At 34.6% G+C, this 19,965-nt stretch overlaps 1 protein-coding gene across 2 annotated transcripts in view; it reads left to right on the top strand.

Annotated features, from left to right (window-relative positions):
- The window catches only part of ZFR (zinc finger RNA binding protein), an 86,762-nt gene that overhangs the window by 51,845 nt on the left and 14,952 nt on the right, over positions 1-19,965 (top strand). Inside the window, exons 12-17 of one of the 2 annotated variants that reach the window (XM_049861681.1) lie at positions 961-1,123; positions 2,145-2,350; positions 3,310-3,460; positions 5,739-5,880; positions 10,571-10,668; positions 11,532-11,627. In XM_049861681.1, the coding sequence (XP_049717638.1) occupies positions 961-1,123; positions 2,145-2,350; positions 3,310-3,460; positions 5,739-5,880; positions 10,571-10,668; positions 11,532-11,627 (856 nt within the window). Of the gene's footprint in view, positions 1-960; positions 1,124-2,144; positions 2,351-3,309; positions 3,461-5,738; positions 5,881-10,570; positions 10,669-11,531; positions 11,628-19,965 lie in introns of those variants that run through there. The other variant, XM_049861690.1, reaches the window with a different exon arrangement.

Raw genomic sequence — 19,965 nt, 5'->3', positions numbered from 1 at the left:
ACTGTCACATCTTTTCCTGTGGAGCTGCTGGAGATATTATCGCCGACCTTTCAAGTTAGCAGTCAGTCACCACTCAACAAAACCCACTGCCATCGAGTCGATTCCAACTCATAGCGACCCTATAGGACAGAGTAGAACTGCCCCGTAGAGTTTCCAAGGAGCGCCTGGCGGATTTGAACTGCCGACCTCTTGGTTAGCAGCCGTAGCACTTAACCACTACGCCACCAGGGAATGCACCACCAGGGCTCCTTTTATTAAATAATTTGAACCACTATTTAAAGATAGTGCTGTTTCACAAAAGTCCTGATGACCGTGGCAGGGCAGCCTGTATTTCTTTATGGAGCAGTTTGCAGGAGCTGATTAGCAGCTGTCTTCTTTAGCCGGGACATGTGCTTTCTACTTTACCGTGGTTGTTGCCACCTTTAATGTGTCAGTAACAGTGAGACTGATTGTCACTTGCCATTTATCGCTGTGCTTGGGCTGTTGTTTTTCCTCATGGTGGGGAAATCTCTTTGTCTATGTCTACGTTCAACGTATATAATGCAGTAGATTGTCAATAAGGCATAAATAGGAGCGAACTCATTTCTTGGCGGGGGTGTGGGTGTGAAGAAAATTCCTAAATGTCTGGTATATATGTTGGGACTTTCACTCACATACAGTACTGGTTTGGCCTCTGTGGCAATTTGAGTTTACAGTCCATACTTTAAAGGGGGAGAGGTTTCTACTTTGTCTTCAACCTGTGAGATTTTGCTCTACTTTTCTTTGTTTTTTCACCTCTCATTTTCACTTCCATTTGCTTCTAGATAAAAGCATATAAGGGAAACCAGATAGAGTATGGAAGAAAAAAGATGTTCACTAGGCTGATTTGGCTTTTTTGTTCAAACTGTTTTTTACGTCATTATCGACACAAAATTTTTGGTTGTGTTTTTCCTCATACACTTATACTATTCTTTATTTCAGACGTTACGAGGAGGACATGTATTGGAGAAGAATGGAGGAGGAACAGCATCATTGGGACGATCGCCGCCGAATGCCTGATGGAGGCTATCCACATGGTCCTCCAGGTCCGCTAGGCCTTCTTGGAGTCCGACCAGGCATGCCTCCTCAGCCACAGGGGCCTGCAGTGAGTGTCTACTCTGCTTACATAAAGAGTAAAAGGCTTAAAGCTGGTACAACATTAGAAGACAACGATGTGGGGTCCGATTCTTAGACTTAATAACCTCCTAATAGTTTTTTATCTGACATACAGTTTTCCCTCCTTTTATTACAGGTTTCCAACTCGAATGTCTGTAGGACCTATTTAAGGACTTCGTAGCATTTCCATGAATCTTTCTTATTTTCAATAGAAGCCAAATGGGAGCAGTACTTCTTTTCCCACATAAAGATATTCTTTGTTGTTCCTTAGATGAGCAAGGGAATAAAAAGTAATTAAGCTTTCTGTTTTGCCTTAAAAATTCTTATTATTTTCCCATTATCAGCCATCTACAATATCTTTTTCTTCAAATCCTGGCCATCTAAAACCTCCTTTTTCCTCTAAATGGGGTATGAAGGATGAGGGGTAGATAAATGGTTCAAGATGAGCAATGATAAATGGTACAAGGAAGACTAGGAAAGACCTGCATCTTGAGAATTTGTGTTCTTGTGAAAACTGGGTAAAAGGAAAGAGACACCTGGGTTATGAGAAACGTCTTAAATAGTTCAGACTATGGGGTTTTTATTTGTTTTCTAGAGAGCGGGTTAAGAAGGAAGCAAACTCTTAAACTGTTCTCTTTCTCATTTGATTTTGCATGATGACTTCGCAATTGTAAAACTTAAATTATTGAAAGCAAACAGTGATTCAGAATCACTGGTTTTTAAAGTTGAGTCAAAAGCATTTTCATAGCCTTAGGTTGTGTGTATTTTAATTTTACCTGTTTTGAAGTGTAGCATACATACATAGTCTTGATTTTAACTTTTCGTGGTTTCCATTTTTGTTTTTATTAAAATGGAAAAAAGGAGAAGGTAGTTTTAAATGGACATTTTGCATAATTAATTTGCTTTCTTATTGTGGAAACATAAAACAAAAATATGCATAGTTGAAAACTGTTTACTTTGGGTTAGGAACCTTTTTTTTAAGTGACGTAACAGTTGATTTTCCTCCGTAGCCCTTGCGTCGTCCTGACTCATCTGATGACCGTTATGTAATGACAAAGCATGCAACCATTTATCCAACTGAAGAGGAGTTACAGGCAGTTCAGAAAATCGTTTCTATCACTGAGCGTGCCTTAAAACTTGTTTCAGACAGTTTGTCTGAACACGAGAAAAGCAAGAACAAAGAGGGAGATGATAAAAAAGAGGGCGGTAAAGACAGGTGTGTTTTAAGTTATTTACTTTTATTTTTCCTTCCCTTGACTGCTTAGACTTGTAATAAAGATTACAAAGACTGATCACTCTTTGGTGTGAGCCTACATGTCTTACTATGCTTGCGTTAAATGTTTTATATATTCATCTGCTTTTTGTTAAAATGAGAAATACATATACAATCTCCAACCTCATAATCTTATTTTATGTAAATGTACATAAAATTATTTTGACCTCAATCCTTTTAGTTTTCTAATTGCATTTAGCTGCTGTTTTTCAGTTTTTGTCACATCTGTCCCACAGTGTTTGTTTTTGTAAATTTTTTTTCCTTTAAGTACCAGCCATAAAGTGTGAGTAAGCCCGAGCTTTAGCGTTGACTTTCATATCAAGTTTGCATTCTGATTGGTTATCTTTCTTTTCGCTTTATCATTTAGAAATGTGTTTGTATTATATTTAATATGACTCTTACTAATCTAATGTGCCAAATGAGAAACAGAAATGTTAATGTCTTTTGCTTCATAGTTGTCCCTGTGAGAACTTAGTTCTTGACTTACCTATCCCTATTACTTACCTAGATAAAATATAATTCAGAAACACCATAAGTTCAGCTGTTAACCAAAAAGTCATCAGTTCAAATCTACCAGCCACTCTTTGGAAACCCTGTGGGGCAGTTCTGCTCTGTCCTGTAGAGTCTCTATGAGTCAGAATCAACTCAGCGGCAGTGGGTTTGGTTTTTTGCTTTTGGTGTTTGAGCACTTTTAATAGATATTAGCTATTATTTCATATATGTTGATATTTTATAAATAAGCATTCAATAAATAACCATTAAAAAGACTGAATGTTTTTCTGCTGTTAATTGGTGAATATTTTAATAGTATAGAAGTTATTTCATTACTGTTATGTGTTTAGAGGTTACCATAGTTCTGGATAAGAAGAGAAATATCAGAATATAATTTAATTTCACTGCAGAGCTTTGAAAGGAGTTCTGCGAGTGGGAGTATTGGCAAAAGGATTACTTCTCCGAGGAGATAGAAATGTCAACCTTGTTTTGCTGTGCTCAGAGAAACCTTCAAAGACATTATTAAGCCATATTGCAGAAAACCTACCCAAACAGCTTGCTGTAAGTATTGTGAAAATGTTAATTTTTACCCCTTGTCTGTATTTGGCAGGACTAACTGTGCTCCAGTTTAAACCTAAGACAGCCTTTAAAATTTCTGGCTCGATTTTCCATATTGAGTTTTTTGCTTGGTTGTGAAAACTGGTAGAACTGTTTTCTACTTTGTCTTTTTAGGTTTTGCTTGTATTTGGCGTGAAATCATCTTCCTCATTTATTTCTAAGATTGCAGCATACGTCCTCATCCTATTCTTTTTCCAAGATTTGAATCGTAAGAAAGAAGGCAGTTGTTCTGGACAGAAAGTGATTTTTTAAAACAAAGGCCATGTGTAGCAAGCTCAAATTGTTTAAATTCATGAACGTCTGGTCTGTTTAGTTGAGTGCATCTTTTTAATCAAATATAGTAACCAAAATAAACTGAGGCTCTTTCTGTTTAATTTCCCCGACTTTATTGTGAATATATTTTTCTACACGGTTATGGCAGTAGGAATTATTCCTCCTGTCTTCACCCAGCAAATCATGGCAGTTCATAATCGATAGAGCAGTTCTTTCTGGTTCTAAACTTTAAATTTGTGTTTTTTTATTTTATTTTATACATTAGTTTGTCAGAATGACTTCAGATTTGAAATAATGATTCCTTGAATAATTTAAGGTATAAGATTTATTTCAGATGCAAAATTAGGCATTCTAAATCCAAGGATTGACATTTCATTGGTAATGTGTCAGATTAGTAATGTCTACAATAATAAGCCAGAATAGTTAATACCTTACCACAGCAGAGCAGTTGATAACAAAAGTGGTGTTGAAGCGCGCTGTTGGACTTAAGCTCTGATGACTCTGACACTTGCTGTTGTTTGTTTTATCTTAATATTGATTCAGATATGAAATTCCGTGTTGTGGGTGAGGCTTTTTTGAATGTCTGTTTTTTACCCCTCTGTTGCGGTTCCTGAAGGCAATGAGCAGGGAGAAAAAAGGCTTAGGAGCCTTAGAAGAATTACAGAATTTGCAAGAAATATCGGGTTCCTGATTGTAGTGATTAGTAAAACTGCAAAGCAGAAAGTGTTATATTGTAACTAAATAAGTTAAGCTAAAAACAGAACACTTATACAAGAGAAATAAAATTAATTAATAATAATAAACATTTATGTAGTAGTATGTACACCAGGCACTGTTTTAAGTGGTTAATTTATTTTAGAATTCCAACAACCCTATATAGGATAGGAACAGTTATCTCTTGTTTTCACAGAAACAGGCACCAAGGGAGTTTAGTTTGTCCATCTTCATGTTGCTAAGCAAAGTAGCAGAGCTAGAATTTGAACCTAGATGCTATACTCTAAATACTACATGTAATTTCTTTATAGCCTTAATTTGTTCATGTAAACAGACTTTTCACATGTCTACCAATCTCAGTGAATACCGGTTTTTCTTGGTATTAACCAGGGTACCCTGCCCCTTGATAATGTAGATCTGTTGATTTCGCAGAGAATGTACAATGGTAAGGGTCAAATTATGGCTTCTGGCAGGTTAGGTACCTCCGCAAGCAACATGCATCTTGTACATTTCTTTGCCAACCACACCCTCCCCCTACAAGGTATTTTCATAAGCACTGCTATGCCAATTTTTTTTTTCATGTTGCTTTTAAAAAAAAATAGCATAGTGCTCTTAGAAAAATATGTCGTGGGGAGAGGGCACAGCTGACAAACACACAGAAGGTGCACATTATTTGCATAAAATGCAATATTTCATTCTTGTTCAAATTCTGCAAATATAAGATACCAGATGCTGTAGGAAGATAGGAAACCCTGGTGGTGTAGTGGTTAAGTGCTACGGCTGCTAACCAAGAGGTCGACAGTTCAAATCCGCCAGGCGCTTCTTGGAAACTCTATGGGGCAGTTCTACTCTGTCCTATAGGGTCGCTATGAGTTGGAATCGACTCAATGGCGGTGGGTTTGGTTTTGGGTTTTATAGGAAGATACAGTGATAAATTTGACATTTGTTTAAGAATTCATTATCAACAAGAGACATAAACACACACAGATAACTCATGCTGCAAACAGTGATAAATATTAGCTCAACAAAGAGTTCTAATGTAAGGAGGAGCAAGAAATTAGTACTTATTTACATTTATGGCACAGCTTCTTGGAGGGAGTAGTATATGATCTAGTTCTTATACAAAGGTTAAGGTAGCAGTTGATGTACTGAGAAAGTCAAAGAGTTGTAATAAAATCGCTTTTTCTGATAATGCAAAAGATCCAACTAATTTCTTGTAATCTTTATTACATAGGTTATAAGTCCTGAGAAGTATGACATAAAATGTGCTGTATCTGAAGCGGCAATAATTTTGAATTCATGTGTGGAACCCAAAATGCAAGTTACTATCACCCTGACATCTCCAATTATTCGAGAAGAGAACATGAGGGAAGGAGGTTGGAAAGCCATTAAACATTCTACTTTTCTCTTAACTATTTTCATTCATTTACCTCCTCTTTAAGATGGCATTAAGCCCTAGAAGGCAACATGCTGGCATTACATACGAATTTGGTAGATTTCACTTATTTAGCACCCAGTTTTGTTTAACATCATTTCCTAGAAAGTCAGTGCTCTTTTTGGTAATGTATTTTTATATAAAACACTCATGGTATGATTGGTTTGCTTAATTTTTTTTTTCTTTTCTTTTCTTGCTAACCTCAGATTTCTGGAAAAAAAGTTCAAAATTCTTTTTACCAGCATAGTCACCACATAAAAAATGAAAGAAATGTTACTGGTAACTAGGGGGCCTCAACTTCAACTTGTGTTAAGAAGCTCTTTTGCCTTGTCTTCCAAAAAAAATGAAGAGTTTCAAAAACAAATCTGGTTAAATACTCATAAAAGGCATTGTTGTTTGTGTAATCATGGATTTGGCTTGTCCTGAGGTAAATGTTTCTAGTTCTCTGAGGTTGCTTTTTGGTTTGGAGTGCTTTCATAAATATAGAGCATCCTAACACACACAGATTTGGGTGTTTGACCCTATTATTATATTAGAAATAATAAGTGGTGTAGTTAGTTATAGTACAATTCAGGATTGTTAATTTACAAATGTAGAATATGAAATCTTACTGGTGCCAGCAATGTTGCTTTAGGGACTGTTCTGTAACATTTTCAAAGCTTCAAAAGCTTTTAAGCCAAAAAGCATGATCAGTGTCTGCAATATGTTGGTTCTGTTGTTTTTTGGGTCAGATAAAATTTACTTTGTTTCCTTTCATGTTGTTTTCATGCATTTTAACATGTTGTGTATGGAGTTAATAGTCTACACTAATATTTCTTTGTGATACAGATTGAGAGAAGAGGATACTATATAATGAATATTAAAATTTAGTTGGATAAAATAGCATCAGTAGATTCTCAATTCTGTCCCTTTAAATTTGATTTCTTACAGCAAAGCAATTTTTAAGGCACTGGGATTTCCACAACCCAGGAAAAGAACATTTTACAAAAGATATGATCACTGGGGGACGTATCTAATCTTGTATACTTTGTGCACCATATCGGGACTTGTATGTTGTATTGTTTTACTTAAGCTTTGCATCTTAAATGAGTTTCGTGTAAAGATCTTTTCTGTGAACATGAGTTTCTAGTCAAGGTCTGGCCATGGATGTTACTGGAAAAATATTTCCTGAGTTAATTTGGTCAAGTCATATGCAGTGTATGACTTTATTTAGGGTTTGGAGAAAGAATTTTCTACTGATAGGCTTTATTACAACTAAAAGTTGCTGTATTTAGAATGAAATTCTATTCATATAACCATCAAACTTTATTTAAGAGCACATTTTGTCCAATTATATTTAGGATTAATTGAATTTGTACTTCTTGAAGCAATTGTGTTGCAAAAGTCTAAAGTTGATAATAACGTGTTTGCAGTAGATTCTTTGATAACCTGTCGCTTCTAAAGGAAACAAAATTACATTTTTGTCTGACCCAGACTTGAGTTAGAATTGTTGTTCTGAATTTCATAAATATTATGGTGAGGGAAATGACCAGTCCAAAATTGAAAGATTTTACTTCAAGACACTGAGCTGAAAAGTTGGACATGCAAAAAGTGCAGAAACATTGATAGAGTGTGCCTTGCTGCAGACTAACTGCAGTAAACAGTGTTTGAGCTTCATTATGAAGAGTGCTTCTTTCTTGCTGCAGAATAACGGTATGTATTCTCTCTCACTGCAGCTCCCAGTGCTCTGTGTCTTAAAATCATTTAAAGCCTATAGCTTGCTTTCAGAAGTTAGTACAGGGGATAAGGAAGGCTTTGCCGGAAGAACAATTGTAAATCAAGAGACTTATGACTTGCACATAGTGTGATAGCGTCTTTAATGCGTAATGGTCCTGTTTAACACCAAAAATTCTTTTTAAAGGAAGTGATTAAATTGCCAAAATAACTGTTAAACGCATGACAGATCTGTTTTATGGTACTGTGTTTGACAGTTAAACATTACGTAAACATTTAATTGACTAAGTCTGAAATGTTCAGAATGCTCTAACTCTTGCTACAGAGTCTTCTCTGCAGCAAGTCAAGTATTGTGTGTGTTTTTTTTCCACCTGTAGCTTATCAGGCCCGGTCCAAAGCCTTCTAGCAGAGGGGATTGATTCCTGTCAGGGGTTGCTGCCTACATCGGAAGGATTTTTGACCAAGGTTTTCAAAAGCTCAGTGTCACACCTGCCATTTGATTAAGGGGGGATTCTGGATGCAGAGTCTGGTGTTTTTTGTCCTTTTGTGTGGCTGTTTTGTTTGTTTTGTCTTTGTCTCTTCTAGAATTAAGCAGTGTTCACACTAGTTTTTAAATGGTTGGGTGGATTATATATTTTACATAACCATGTTAAATTAATAGATTCCCATTAACTTTTAATCATAAAATAGTGTGGACACAGCATGTCTTCTAACTGGTGATTAACCCCTTAAAAATTTATGAAATACATTCATATAGGGTAAGAATTTGCATTTTGTTTTTATAAATTAACCAATTTTTGTTTCGTTTTGTTAAGTGGGTATTAGGCAACAAGTATGATTTTAGCATAATATATCTAAGGGGTTAATCTACTTGAAATATAAAATGGGTGCAAAAATCCACACTCTAAATTTAACAGAAATTCCTACTTAGCTTTAATTTGTTTTTAAATTGTAATAGGTGCTTTGGCATCTTTGAACTTGTATCATTAATTAAAATTTCCAAAGTTATGAGTACTTTTTTATAAAAAGGAAAAAATTTTTTGTGTGTTGGAGGAAATCATAAAACTTTGAGTTAACATTAGAAATCTAGAAACTCTTTTAGAGATTGCATATTGTCACCTATTTGCATTCTTCTTTTAGCAAATAAGTAAATAAGGGGCATGGAAAGAGGTCTTTGAGCAAATTCCTTAAGCCCGGCTTTGGGGAGTGGGGAGTGGGTTGATTGTTGGTGGTGGGGTTTTTTTTTTTGTTTGTTTGTTTGTTTTACATAACTTCTGTAATTAGCTGTGCTTTCCTGTGTCTTTTATTTATCTTAAAATAGCCCATTTCTTACATTCAAGTTATTGCTGCATTCAGTAGTTGTTCTTGGGGATTTTGAGATTATTTGTTACTACTATTTTTGTCTTGGTAGTTTCTTTTAGCACCTAAATTCCTCTTTCAGCGTTCGTTCTCAAAATGCCACATACTTGGTTTTTTGGTTTGTTTTGTTTTTTATCATTTGTAAATCTTCTTTCTAATACGTCTTCTGAAAAATCTGTATCCATCTGATTGTTTAAGGAGAAAAAACTAGAGAAAGCCCAGACAAGGGATGAAATTCTTCATCAGTTTTAAAATAATGCTTTTTTAGTATATCATTTGCTCAAAATAAGTGCATCAAGTAGCTACTAAGATTTCTAAATGCTCATGTAAACTGTACAAGCAGATGACTTCCCCCAAGTTGTAGCTAGTAGTCTAAAATTAAATCTTTTTTAATTTTTCTTAACTTCTATCATGTATTTCCTCTTTTGTACTTCATGTTCATTTGTTAAACTGTATGGTAAATGCCCCATCATTTTGGTGCTCTTTAGCCAGAGGACAGTTAGGTTTGATAGATTACTTGCCTAATACATCATTTTTCTATACTTAAAAAATATCCATACTATTGAAATCACCAAGAGTTGTGAATTAGATTGGTTAAATGCTGCTTGCTTGTTATTAGTTTGATTAGAAAGTTTACTGTTGTTTTTGTACATGTTTTACAGATACGTTTAGATGAATATAAAGCTGGCTCCTCAACTACCTTTATTAATGTGAACTTATTCTAGTCCTAGTGTAGGTCCAGGTTTTCTTCTCAGGTTTTGTGTAGCTCATTTATGGCTTAATAAAATAATCTAATTCAAATCTGTTATCGTAACTGATTTTAAAACTTAAAAGACCCTGCATATTATTTACCACCAAAGCATTCTGTTTACTGCATCTCTTTTATACTTACTCTGTTTAACCATGCTAGGTCCTGCTGTCCTTCTCTGCTTTACGCATTGTTTCTCTCCAACTTTTCTTTGGAAAACTGAATTGTAAAGGGCATTTTATATTTCTTTTTAGCTAGAATTCCCTCGTGGAAGAGAAAGCATTGAACTAACCTAGAGATGCCTATTTTTTCATTTCATCATTTTTTTCCTATTAGTCTATTGATCATCTCATGTTTGTCATCAGTTCTCTGCTGTATTAGCCCTAGAATAACCTATGATCATTTAGAATATGCAACAAATTCAGTAGTGTATTGTACATGCTCATTTATTAAGGTGGATTTTTGTGTTCCCTCTTGTCTTTGTGCTGGTGCACTGTGTCCAGTAATCCTTCCTTTAGATATTATTTTGGTGGGTGGGCTTTATTTTTCCAGAAATTATTATATTACTAAACATAATATTTCAATCTGTGTAGTGTAATTAGAAAGTAAATTTAAGAGTTTTGCTTAATTCTCCTTTTGATTTTTCATATCAGATTAAGTAAATTTGTTGAAAAAAATTCCGTGGGTATATTAAAGTGTTGATAAACTCTCAAATGGCTCGTGTGACATTGATGCTACTTTAAGGAAGTGTCTTGCTCACCTGGTCAAACACCCATTCCTCACTGCATTTTGCCAATTCAATCCATTTTAGATGTAACCTCGGGTATGGTGAAAGACCCACCGGACGTCTTGGACAGGCAAAAATGCCTTGACGCTCTGGCTGCTCTACGCCACGCTAAGTGGTTCCAGGTTCGGAACATCATTTTACTTTTTTCTTGTAGCCTTATGAGAGAGTAGGTCAGTACAATATGTTTAACTGTGTTTAAACATTTCAAAAGATTGCCCAAGCAATACTATTTTAAATTAAATATCAGAAAATATGTTAACATAGAAAGCTGGGTATGAAGATCTGCATATTGCAGTTACTATTGATTTGACAATAAACTTACGTTTCGGGGGTGTTTTGTAGTTTGGGGTATTTTTTTTAGTTTGAGTGACTATATTTAAAGTTGACTTGTTTAGGAACATCACATGTTTGTGTTTATATATTATATTCCATAAGGCTGCAGATTAATCTTGCTTTAAATAATGGAATATGTGTTTAAAGCTTTGTGTATAGTTTTAAGATTTTTTTCCCTCTTTCTCTAAGTTAATAAGTGTAGGGAGTGAAAGGTGAGGAAGCAGCTGTTTGGTTTAGTGACTTTGCAGTCATGCAAAGGCACAGAAGGGAAACCAAACAGATTTCCTTAACCTTTCAGTCTCTAGACAAACTTTTTAGCTCTTTACTTTTTCTTTTATTTCTAATGTAGGCAGATTATTTTTTAAGTTTATTGTTATAAGTGAGTACAGGTCAAAGTTCACAGGGGATCAAGAAATATTATTCTTGTATAACCTGTTTACTTTGACCTACAATATCAACTTTTAAACACTAACCCTGGCATAAAATATTGCTGTAAATGGCGGCTCATTGAATCCAGTTTTAAATGTGATTATTTTTGTTTTATTTTTATCTGAGCTTCCATTCAACAGTGGTATTTTAACTTCTTTTCATCAAGGGATTTTCTTTCAATATTTCTAAGAGTAATTCACCTGGTATTTATGTTGCTCTCAAGGCTAGAGCTAATGGGCTGCAGTCCTGCGTGATTATCATACGCATTCTCCGGGACCTCTGTCAGCGAGTTCCAACTTGGTCTGATTTTCCAAGCTGGGTGAGTAGTGTGCATCTGTGTGTTGTGAAACATAACCATTTAGGAAATATCTCTTCAGTTATATTTTTATCTTTAAGGTTACATTTAATTACCAATTTTATTCTCATTTTCTAAATAAAGTTTCTCTTCTACTGAGAAACCCTGGGAGGTTGAGTGTTTAGATTAAATTTTTCAGTTTACTAATTGAAGCATTGTATTTGATGTTTTTGTTGTTGCTCTTCTCCGAGTGTTTTTATTAATTTTTTTTAAATCATACAGTAATAAGTTTTCTTTTACATTCATAGAAGTACAAAGAAAACTAAAAATGAGCCATTACTCTCCCCATGCATGATTCCGTTGATGTTTTAAAAAATAAAGTATTTGGGTAGGAAATTAAAAAATTTTTAAACATACGTTATTTGAAAATAATGTATAAACTTGTTGCTGTCAAGTCGATTCCAACTCATAGCGACAGAGTAGAGCCACCTCATAGGGTGTCCAGGGAGTGGCTGGTGGATTCAGACTGCTTATCAATTGGTTAGCAGCCAGACTCTTGACTCCTGTGCCACCAGGGCTCCAAAATAATGTATAAGGTTAGGAAATCCAAACAAAGCAGAAAATTAAAATTTGAGAAGTGAAAGCCTTCTCATCTTAAAAATCAAATTATCTTAACAGTTCGTCGTGATTTCTTCAAGGAAGATGCATGCATATACATCATGTATGTTTCTATTTTCTGTATCTAAAGTATTCCTTGTTGTTCGAACCTTTTTTATTCCTGAATAGCAAGAATTCATATAGAGGGAAATTGATTGAGAAATATAATTGAACCTGTTGATTTCAGAGTTTAATTGAGAGTTAAACTCAGTTAAGGTCACTCCAGGGTGACTTCACTTCTTTCCTTTTTTTTTTTTTTAATACAAGAGTGATTATGTTATTCAGTGTTGTTTCTTGCTTTTTTAATAACAAAATGCATCTTGGAGCTCTTTGAGAAGAATTAAGTCAGATCTCCCTCATTTTCTATATTGACTACATGGTATCCATTGTACAGACATACAATATTTTATTTAACTGATATCTATTCAATGGACTTTTGAGTTGTGTGCGATCTTTAAACATTAAATCTTCATTATACTCACGTTGTGAAGCTTTTGTAAATATGGGATAAATTGCTAGCGTTGAAATTTCGAGGTCAAAGACCGTGTACAAACTGTTCACTGGAAAGGTGGATCATTGAAAACTTCCAAAAACTGTTAAGCTGATAATTTCTTTCACACACCAGCTCTGAGATCTTATCACACTTCTTAATGATTTGCAATATTATAGGTTAAAAATGTTATCTTTTTTATTTGCATTTCTTTAATCGAGTGATTATTGGCATTATTTTTCTCTTAATGACCAGTTTCTCTTAGTCCTTTTTTTTTAATAATTTGTATTAACTCTTTCTAAAATAAAGAAATTAGCCCTTGTTTGTGTTGAAAATGTTTCTTCCAGTTTTTCATCTGCTTTTCAACTTTGATAATTTTTAATGTTTTCAAAGTCTAATTCATTAATTTTTTATGATTTCTGGGCTTTATAGTCTGCTTAGAAAGACCTCCCCTATTTCAAATTACATAAATTGGTTCACACATGCATTTTTCTAAAGCTTATTTTTTTTTCATTAATTTATGCTTTATAGGTATATACATGTATATTTAAGTGCGTAAGGGAAACTTCTAAAGGATATACTCCAACTCACAGTAGTGGTTATCTTTCAGGAGTGGGAGGAACAGATGATTGAAATAGAGATCTGTAATGTTTAAGTTTTACCAGGACAAAATAGTCATCCATTCATTACTTGTGGTGTAATTAAAAATTAATTTTAAAAATTGTAAATGAATCAAAGATTTAATTTTGGTGTAAGGAACAAAGTTTTAATCCAGCTGTGTTTTTTTCCAGACACATAGCCAGTTATTCCAATATCATTTAATAGTTTTTTTAACCATCTCTCCCCCTACCCCACCCCACCTCCATTTGAAGTATCATAATTATCATAAACTAGTGGTTCCCAACTGGGAGCAATTTTGCTATTCATTGGACATATGGCAATGTCTGGAGACATTTTTGGTTGTCAAGCCTGGGCATCTAGTGGGCAGAGATCAGGAATGCTGCTAAATGTTCTATCATACACAGGAAGGTCCCTCACAACAGAATTATCAGGCCCAAGAAACCAGATTCCCTGATTTGTGGGCCTATTTCTGGATTCTTCTTTCATTGCTTGTTCTGTTTTCTTGGTTAGTACTAAACTCTTTTTAATTATTAAACCTTCGTATTGTGTTTTAAAGTTCCGATTGTTCTCTTCATCACATTTCCTCCTCTCCATTCTTTATCCTCTATTATAGACGCAGTCTTGCACAGAAGAAATCTTCTGGCTTTTCTTACATATTTATTTTTCCAAATGAACTTAGCTACCATTTTGTTGAGGTTTTCAAAATACGTGTTGATGTTTTTTAAGTAGAATTAAACATTGTTTTTAAGCATAGGTGGTTCCCAACTTACGATGTACTTGAGTTACCACAAACCACACTTAAAACTCTGTTTTTGTTGTTGTTGTTTCATTTTACTGTGCTTTAGGTGCAAGCTTACTCAACAAATTAGTTGCCCGTTGAACAATTCATACACAACTTGTGCCGTGACATTGGTTGCTGTCCTGGCAATGTGTCGGCACTCTCCCCATTTCCAGCTTGGCTTTCCTCTTTCCATCCCTCCATTTCCTCTGAACCTCTTTGCCTTTTCATCTTTGCACTTGGGCAAATGTTGCCCATTTGGTCTCGTATAGTTGATTGTTCTAAGGAGCACATTCCTCACAGCTGTTAATTGTTTAATTTATAGGCTAATCTATTATTTGGCTGAAAGGTGACCTCCAGGAGTGGCTTCACTTCCAAATTAAAAGGGTGTCTTAGGGCGATAGCCTCAGGAATGACCATCTGTGTTTTTTTGTTTGTTTTTTGGTACATCTTATTGTTAGTAATATGTACTACAAAAAAAAAACCAAACCTATCACTGTCGAGTCAATTCTGACTCTGACTCATAGCAACCCTATAAGACAGAGTAGGACTGCCCCATAGGGTTTCCAAGGAGCAGCTGGTGGATTCGAACTGCTGACCTTTTGGTTAGCTGGCAAGCTCATAACCACTGTGCCACAAGGACTCCATATGTACTATATACAATGTTAAAATATATCTGTAATTTTATATGTAATGTTTCCAACCCCCAAAGACCAGATTTATAAAGATATAAAAAGTATTAATAATGAAGACTTTAAAAAAAAAATGAGGTATTTGACTTACATCAGAACCAACTTAACATCAAGGAAAGGAACCCCGTCGTAACTCAGGGACTACCTGTATGTTGAATTTTAAGTAGAACTATATTGACTAATCTTGGGAATCTCATCAGTTTTATAAAATTGACTACTCTTAGCCAGGAGTATGAGTTATCCTACATATTGAAGTCTAATTTTATGTGCCTGTTTAGATTTTAATAGGTGCTACACATGTTAATTCTGTTGTTTGTACCTGGATACTTCACCTTTTAGAAATTTTCTTTCCCGACACATTGTTTTCTTGCTACTGTTTATATATAGAAAATCTGTTATTAACTTTGGACATCAGTTTATAACCTTTCACCTTACTGAATTGTTGTCTTGTTTGTAACCATTTTTCTCACTTGATTCTCTGGGGTTTTCTAATTTTAGAATTGTCTACAAATGATGTTTTGCCTTCTTTCTAATATTTTTCTACTTTTGTAATTTAATTTATTCATAATTTTAGAATAAATATTGAATAAAAGAAAGAATACTTGGCATCCATGTTATGTCCCAGATCATATTGAAAATGCTTCTAATAGTGTATAAAGTATATTAAGCATGATGGTAGTCTGTTGTTGAGATATTTACTTCTTTGCTATTTTAGAAGTGTCAGTGTTTTCCTAGTTTATTAAGTAATTTTAAAATCAGGAATGGAAGTTGGACTTTATCAGATCACTTTTCAAGGTTTATTGAGATAAGCGTATAGTTTTTCTCCATTGATCTTTTAATATTGTATATTATGCAAATAGATTTTATATTGAGCTACCTTTGCATTTCAGGGATGATTCTCTTATATATGAGGATATTTTCTTAATAAACTGTTAAGTTCTGTTACTGATATTTTGTTCAGGATTTTTGCGTTGATATAAAAGAAATTTTTGTAATCTTGTTTTTGTGTTCTCTTGGTCAAATACAGAGGCAGTAATATACACCAACTCTGTAAAAATAATTTGGAAACTTTTTTTCTCTAAATCTCTAAAATTGTTTTAGTAGCATCAAAATTGTCTGCTCCTTGACAATTTATAAAAAATTATATGACATTGTCAGTCCTTCTTTCGTTATTAGTGTTTACTTTTTCTGTCTCCTAGGGTTAATTTCAGCAACTTAGTTTCCAAGAAAAACCATCCAGTTTAGCCACTCAAATTTTTATGTAATAATTTTGCTCTTTGAGGGCTTTTTAAATTTCTGCAGTATCTTTATTATCTTTCTGTCGTTTTTTATTCTTCCTTTTTTCATTGATTAGGCTAGGCACTAAGATCATTGCCATATAGGAGCACAATGATAACAAGGGTGTTCATTATTTCTTAAATATTATTAATACTGGTATTATATTTATTTGTTTGGAACTCACTAAATTTTTGATTGATTTTAAATACAAAAATTTAAAATGTTATATAACTTCAAATTAAAAACATTTATTAAAATACAAGCATTAGACATCACTCTACATTCCTATGCCCTTCAACTTTAGTCCACTCTACCCCGGGGCCCTTGGCGTTGTCACTGTTCTAGCAAGTCCGAGCCTCAGTACTTGTGAGAATGCACTGTCAGGTCCCCTCCTTCTTGCCCACTCTTGTAGTCAGGAGTTCAGTGCTGCAAATGGTCCTGCTCTGCCTGACACCTTCCTCTTCCTCTTCTTTAGCAGAACCATCCACTTCAGAGGATGCTCACTCTCTGCCTTAAGGGCAGTTACTTACAAGAACTGAGAGGAAAAGGAGAAGAATCGAGGGCGTATAGGACAAGGCAGGGGAGATGATTGGAGAAAGTTAAGAAGGATGACCAAAGCTGCTGGCTGATGTTTGTAATTATCTACTTATAACACAAATACACCAATATTTGGGTACTTAAAAAAATCACACCAAAATATCAGTATTTTGACATTTAAAAGTAGCTTCTAATACTGTGTTCTCCAAGCAGTAGTTTTATCTATTTTATTGTACTTTTTCATCTCCCCAGAGGACTGGCTTCTTTGATTTTCCTGTCAGATCTTCTGTTTTCCTCTTCCACAATTCATTAATTTCTGATTTCTATACCTCCTCCCCCCCGACCCTGCCCCCAAGTTTTCTTTGGGCTTATTTTATTCTTTTACAAACTTCGTGAGTTAGGTGCTTGATGTATTTGTTCACTGTTTAGTTATGTAGGGGTTTTTATACTGTAACTTTCCTCTGAACAGACTCTTGGCTATGTGTGTAGTAATATTTTCTCTTTATTTTCTATATATTTCTGCATTTGTCTTAATTTTGTCTTTAAATCACAATATTTTTGTTTTTTAATTGTGAGAACTATATATATAAGAAAGTATTTGCCAGTTCAACAATCTTACATGTACAGTTTAGGGACGTTGATTGTGTTCATCATCTTGCACAGCCATCACCATTATCCATTTCTACATTATACCACCACCATTAACAGAAACTCAGTGCCTTCTAAGCAACGTTTTTCCTTTTCCCTCCTTCTTACCCCTGATAAACACTAGGAAGCTTTGGCCTCTATACTCTTGGCTTATTTCATATAAATGGAATCATACAGTACTTGCCCTTCTGTGACTTAATTCACCTAACATGATGTTTTCAAGGTTCATCCATGTTGTACCATGTATCAGGACCTCATTTCTCTTTATGACTGAGTATTATGTCATTGTGTATATATACTAAAAAAAAAAAAGTATATATACTACATTTTGCTTATCCATTCATCTGTTAATGGACATTTAGGTTTTCAACCTCTGGCTATTGTGAATAGTGCTGCAGTTAACAGTGTAAATGTTTCTGCTTGTTGCTGCTTTCTGTTCTTTTGGGTATATAGTTGGAACTGGGATTGCTGTATAGTATAGTAATACAGTAGTTCTAGGTTTAACTTTGAGGAACTTCCAAACTTTTCCACAGCGGCTGTACCATTTTGCATTCCCGCCAGTAGTGGACTGAGGGTTCCAATTTTTCCACAACCTCGCCAACACCTTTTTTTTTTTTTTTTTTTAATCAGAGCTATTCTAGTGAGGTGAGGTGGTATCTCTTTATGGTTTTGATTTGCATCTCAGATCCACTCAGGGGCATCTAACTAGCTTAACAATGACTAATGATGTTGAGCATGTTTTCATGTGCTCGTTGGCTGTTTATATACCCTCTATGGTGAAATGTCTATTCAAATCTTTTACCTATTTTAATATTGGGTGGTTGGTCTTTTGGTAAGTTGTAGGAGTTCTTCATATATTCTGGATATTAAACCCTTATCAGATATATGGTTCCCCCAAATTTTGTCCCTATCTGTAGTTTGTTTTTTTACTTTGTTGATGAAGTCCTTCGATAAACGAAAGTTTTAATTTTTTTTGTGGTCTCATTTGTTATCTTTTGCTGCTTGTGCATTTGGTGTCATATCTAAGAATCCATTGTTAAAAACTAGGTCCCGAAGCAATTAATGCCCCTGTGTTTTCTTCTAAGATTCTGTAGTTTTAGTTCTCACATTTAGGTTCTTGATCCATTTTGAATTACTTTTTGTATACAGTGTGAAGTGTAGGTCCATCTTCATTCTTCTGCATGTGGAAATTCAGCTTTCTCACCACCATTTATTAAAGACCCTTCTTTTCCCATTGAATGGACGTAACACCCTTGTTGAAAATCAGTTGACCAGAGATGCATGGTGTCTTTAAGCCACAAGTAGTTTTGCGGGAAGTTTTTAATTTCTGTATGGTTGAAGGAGGGATTCTTTTATTAATAATTTCTAGTTTTTATAGAATTCTAACAATCATAATCTATTTGTAATTTTTAAAATTTTTTTCTTCGTAATCTAATAAATACACAATTTTTAGAAACTTACTTGTGGGTACTTAAATAAGATGTTCTGAACAAGGTAGACTGTATGTATACCTGCTGGTTCAGATTTTATCACTTATTTTGTTCAGATCTTCTGTAGCCTTTCTTTACATGTTTTTTGTCTCCATCTGTCCATGGACTTAATCGGGGTGAGATATAATCACTACTTCTGTTGTGCTTATTTCTGTTTATAGTTCCTACAGTTTTATGCTTTTTATGTTTTGTTGCTATGGTATTTTAGAACATAAGCACTTAACAACAGTTGTATCATCGTGTTGAATTGCACCTTTACCATTATAAAAGACCCCTCATTTAACACCTTCTGCCATGAGTTAATAAGCCTGTCGTTTATTAATATTGACGTCCCAGCTTTCTGTTAGTATTTGTCTGGTATGGTTCCATGCATTTAGTTTTTGTTTTTCTGAGTGACTTTGATTTAGATTTGGCTGTTGTGTACATTATACATGTATACCAGAGTCCTCCTTAGAAGCAAGGATGGTGAGACTACGTCTCACATACTTTGGACGTGTTATCAGGAGGGATCAGTCCCTGGAGAAGGACATCATGCTTGGTAAGGTAAGGGTCAGTGAAAAACAGGAAGACCCTCAAGGAGATGGGTTGACAAGGTGGCTGTAACAGTGGGCGCAAGCATAGCAACAACTGTGAGGGTGGCGCAGGACTGTGCAGTGTTTCATTCTGTTATGCATAGGGTCGCTATGAGTTGGAATGGACTCGACGGCACTGACAACAACAAAATACATTATATAGTTGGATTTGGTTATTTTGCCAGACCTGTGAATAGATGAATTCATCTCCTTTATTACTTTGATATTTGCAATATTTGATCTTAATTCTGTAATCCTGTCTCATACTTTGTGCTTTTTAATGTTTCCTTTGTTTTCTGTCCTTTGCCACAGTTCTTTTCTTGTTCTGTTTTATGTGTTTTCCTTGCGGTAATTTAGACAATTTTATGGTGTATTTTTAGTTCTTGTAATGGTTGCCCTTATACTAAGTGTTCTTATTCATCTTTGTGTTTATTTAACAGTTTTTGGAGGTATCTGTTGACTTGTCATGTATAAAAGCTGGGAAAATTAACACTTAAACTTCCTCTTACCTCTCTTACCTACCTTGTTTTGGAGTTTTTGTTATATTTTCTTTAATTCATTTTCCTTTACTTTTTTGAAAGTAATATATTTAAGCCTGG

This window comes from Elephas maximus, chromosome 2 (genome assembly GCF_024166365.1).
Source record: "Elephas maximus indicus isolate mEleMax1 chromosome 2, mEleMax1 primary haplotype, whole genome shotgun sequence".
Lineage (NCBI taxonomy): Eukaryota > Metazoa > Chordata > Mammalia > Proboscidea > Elephantidae > Elephas > Elephas maximus.
This window is presented reverse-complemented; position numbering and strand designations above follow the sequence as displayed.